Source organism: Arachis hypogaea, chromosome 17, assembly GCF_003086295.3.
Source record: "Arachis hypogaea cultivar Tifrunner chromosome 17, arahy.Tifrunner.gnm2.J5K5, whole genome shotgun sequence".
Lineage (NCBI taxonomy): Eukaryota > Viridiplantae > Streptophyta > Magnoliopsida > Fabales > Fabaceae > Arachis > Arachis hypogaea.
This window is the reverse complement of record NC_092052.1, coordinates 114,185,439-114,189,589: the sequence shown is the minus strand read 5'-3', so window position 1 is coordinate 114,189,589 and position 4,151 is coordinate 114,185,439. Positions and strand designations below refer to the sequence as shown.

The 4,151-nt window shown below is 33.5% G+C and overlaps 1 protein-coding gene across 2 annotated transcripts; it reads right to left on the bottom strand.

The window, feature by feature from the left end:
* Positions 1-659: 659 nt before the first annotated feature.
* On the bottom strand, positions 660-3,515 carry LOC112764878 (uncharacterized). 2 transcript variants are annotated; one of them, XR_003183383.3, is made up of 6 exons: positions 3,181-3,476; positions 2,998-3,105; positions 2,766-2,896; positions 2,266-2,366; positions 1,008-1,360; positions 660-898 (listed from the first exon to the last, which is right to left on the bottom strand). XR_003183383.3 is itself a non-coding variant. In XM_025810689.3 (6 exons), the coding sequence occupies exons 1-6, from the start codon at positions 3,380-3,382 to the stop codon at positions 814-816; spliced, it is 687 nt and encodes a 228-aa protein (XP_025666474.1). In that variant the 5' UTR covers positions 3,383-3,515; the 3' UTR covers positions 660-813. The 2 variants fall into 2 exon arrangements, 1 of the variants encoding a protein (XP_025666474.1); XM_025810689.3 differs by having other exon boundaries at positions 1,301-1,360; positions 3,181-3,515.
* Positions 3,516-4,151: the final 636 nt, after the last annotated feature.

Genomic DNA, 4,151 nt, shown 5'->3' with positions numbered 1-4,151 from the left:
ATCATAGCTATTAAGAATAAAAAAAATAAAATTGTAATAATCAAAATATAGATCAAAACGAAAAAATTATTATTTATAATTTATAATAATTAATTTAGATGGAATACCTCAACTAAAATATTGAACGGTAATAATTATGGGCATGAGTCTATTTCTGTTTATGATATCTTTAAAATAAAGATAAATTGGATTAAAAGTAAATTAAATAAAAAATTTTTATCTGCATCCAATAATATTAATAAGAGATGAGAAGAAATAAACGGATGAGAGGTGAAAGATAACAGATAAAAGTGATGTCAAAATGGCCACGTAATGGAGAAATTAATAGAAAGGGTAATATTGAAAAGAAATCTTGGACATCAAACTCATGTATTGCCATTATATATTGTTATAGATAAATAGTGCCAACCTTTCTCGTTATCACAGTAGCGTTAATATTAATTTAAATAAAAAATGTTTGGTAACAAAAAAATTTAGCCAAAAGCAGCCAAAACTTATCTTATTTAGCATTCATTAATTGTTGTAACTAATGAATAATTAATGACTATTAAGTAAAGCAAGTTCTCGCTTTTTTTTTTTTTCGAAATCGAAGAAAGTAGATAACAATTTTTATACAATCAGAAATTCATTAAGTTGAAGAAAAGATTACAGAAGAGAAGGGTGGAGAAGAAATCCTCCTAATCAAAACAGAAAAATCAAGGAAAAGACATAACAAAACTTTGGATTTAAAAGATATAGGCAGCAGCCATACTTCCATGATTTCTGAATAATCCACTTTCCACTTCAAAATGGAGTTCAGGCTGCCTTTTAAAGTTAGATTTCAAGGCAATCCCTGATCCCCTGCTCAAATTTGTCAAGAGAAGATATGGTTTCCGATACAGCGTCAGCCATCTTTCTTCTGTAACAATAAGAGTAAAAAAAATGGCGATCAATCAGTTCAAGGACATAACGAACATATAATCATCATCATTATGAAAAACAAGACACCAAAACTGTAGACGAAGTACCCATTCAATCCAAAGTGCAAATGTATCTGATCTATTTTGTTAAAAATAGAACAATAAATCTTGAGAAAGGTCCGCTAATGAATTCGATCTGCTGAAATTCTAACAGCTTGACTATTGCTTTTATTTAACATTTTTCGAACACGATTTACCAGTCCCCTGATTTTTGGAGACACTAAAGTTACAAGTCCATTAGCTGCTACAGAACATCAGCTATTATTATTATTTTATTTAAAACACAAAAAGGGGGGAAAATATGTCTTCTCCATGATGATGACATATTATTAAAGGCAAACCTATCTGATGAGAGTTGAATATTAGCTTTGCTTGCCAGCCCAGTGACAGAGGTGAAAGATCTGCATAATATGAAGCAATAAAGGAAAAATGCATTTATCATCGGATGTTAACAATAAAATAATCAGCTTGCATTTTGGGTCAAACGAAGAAAAGGGAAAGTAAAGACAGAAGAAGAAGAAGAGAAAAAAGGGGGAGGGGGAAGAGTGCAGATAATGCATTAACTATTACACTGGTAGAAGATAGCGTGTAAGAAAATGGAAGAATGAAAAACTAGGTATTGTTTTAGCGGACAACCTAAAGTGTCTACAGGGTAGAATAGATGCTCTGAAGTTTACAAGTCCACAAGACAAGGAAAATCCCTTCATAGTTCATAATATTCTAACTGGAATGGGAATTTTAAATCCATTGTCACATGGCAACCACTTATATGGGCCAGCTGAAAATAGTTTGGTAAAAGTAAGAAATAGTGAACAATGTTTTAATTTAAATTGCAAATTTCTAACAGGGATACAGTTCTACCAAAATTACCGCAAAACCATTTAAAATAGCTTACTCATATCTGTAAATACTAATTCCTACGAAACCATGACATTCATCTAAACCAAAAATATAATAATATTTGACCTGCATTGTATTGATAAAAATAATGAAGTTGGAAAGAGAACAAGGACCTCGTTAAGAGTTTCTGAGAAATAAATAGAAGCTAAAATGCTGGGAATAAAATGTCATCCACAAAAGAATCAGATAATGCAAAACAACATGTGCCGGATAAACTTTTATAACAAAGAAGCCATGTTGCCACTCCACTGCACTTCAAGTTGTTCCTTTCCAAAAAAAAATAAATAAATAATAAAAGCAGAAGCTTCTCAAATGTTTTAGCATCAATATATGTAAAGAAAAGTATTCGAGGAACACTAGCTGGCACAGAAACATCACAATGCCTGGATATTATAAAGGGGGATACCTTATAAGATTATCTAGCAAGTCTTCAGCTTTCAACTTTACAGGATCCTTATTTCCAAGCAAAGAGGCTGCATTCTTCACAATCAACCGAAACGTGCACACCTGTGCATGAAAAAGACAGTGAAGTTGAATTCTGTAACTGTTTTAAAGTTCCTTTGCCCTTGAGGTATCAATGCCTTTTGGGAAAAACGAAATTGATAGGAACAAAGCATCCACCCTAACCAAACAAAATGACATCACCATAAATGAATCGTGTTAAACAAGTAACTTATCGGTATCATTTGATAATTGATTCCATACAATCACCCGAAATATTAAATATCCAACTTCAGATAAGGATGAATCTACAGTTTCACCACTTCAAAGCATTTGATACTCAATAACCATCTACAGTTTAGGAGCATTATTTTCCTTTAACTATTTTCTCAATCAAATCGCTGCTCGTCACTTTCAAAAACGTCCAAATTATGTATTGCGATACAGTAAAGAGGAGGAACGAACCTCTACACCGGTGTTGGCTTGGAAGTTGACAAAGGAATTCCTCTCCTGCGGAACGCAATCCCTAGCGGCGGATCTGAAGAGCTCCTGAAATTTCTGCAAATCCTCTTCGGAATACACAGCTTCGGGCTCCACTGAAAAAACAATAAAAGAAAAGAAAAGAAAAATAACCGAACAAAATCTGCATAAAAAGAAATGTGCGGAGGAACGTAGTTAGAGAGAGAACTATACGCACTGAGCAAGAGATATGCAGAACGAAGGGATTCGCGCGAGGCGTCGACGGGGGCTAATAGGAACTTGTAGGCCTTCTTCTTTTGGTCTTTGAGCCAATCCTTAGGTCCTGCTGTGCACAGAGGATAAGGAATTAGGGTTTTTCAAGCTTCGAAGAGTAGTTGCATAATAATTAATGCATACATACAGATGCCGAATTCAATGGCGGAGGCTGGAGTTAAAGAGAGGAAGGAGGTGTGAGCAAGGAAGGAGAGTAAAACGGCGCCCCTTCGGGTGGGTAAGGAGTTGGTTTTTGAATGAATGGGTTTTGGATGGAATGAAAAGCCCGCGCTAACGGTGGAAATAGAGAGAGCTGAAAGTGTAGTTGCTGCCGCTGCCGCCACCGCCATTGTTTTGTTTACTCCCCTCTGCTTTTTTAGCTCAGCTACCTTACCTTGAGTTTTCTATTTTTTCGGTTAACTTAAGACTTAATTTTAATGCATGCATAAAAATAATTTCAGATTTAATAGAAAAAGTATTTATGAGATTATGAGATAAGGTGTCCTGATTAAAAAGTTAATTTTACAAGTTTGATTTTTTTTTTCTTTTTCTTTTATTTTATTTTATTTTATTCCTCTTGTAGTTAAATAAAATTAGGCATCTAAACGTTTTTAAATTTTTTTTTAATATTGAATTCAAATAAGTGTTATCCTGTAAAATGACTCATTATGTGTACTATACTACTATACTAAACTATGAAAGTGCCCCAACTTTAATTTTTTTGAATTTGTTAACATAACAAAACGGCGATGCCATTTTTTATTTAAAAAAAAAAAAATAAAACAGCAACGACGTTTTCTATTTTAATAATTTTTAAGAGTAATTATCCAAATTAGTCTTTAAAGATTTTAAAAGCGGATATTTTAATTCTTAACGTTTGTCTCCATCAATCAAATCAGTCTCCAATCCAATTTTTGACGTGACTCATCAATGGAAACTGCTGAGTTGGCACGTTTAGTATCCAACGTGGCCAATAACATACACAGGTGTCCGTGACGGACAAATTGGTCCCATCATAATAAGCAAAACAAGGCCGTTTTAATTTGAGTACGTAAAAACGTAGCATTGTAAGGAGAGAGTAAAAATCACATTTCTTCTCCTTCCTTTCAACCCTTTTCA

Bases quoted from the DNA above. Each gene is read 5' to 3' on its own strand.
- LOC112764878 (XM_025810689.3), bottom strand. From the start codon at position 3,382: ATGGCGGTGGCGGCAGCGGCAGCAACTACACTTTCAGCTCTCTCTATT. The intron at 1,361-2,265 runs GTATCCCCCTTT...CATATTATGCAG, and splicing joins TTGCTAGATAATCTTATAAG to ATCTTTCACCTCTGTCACTG. The intron at 899-1,300 runs GTTTGCCTTTAA...TTATTGTTACAG, and splicing joins ATTCAACTCTCATCAGATAG to AAGAAAGATGGCTGACGCTG.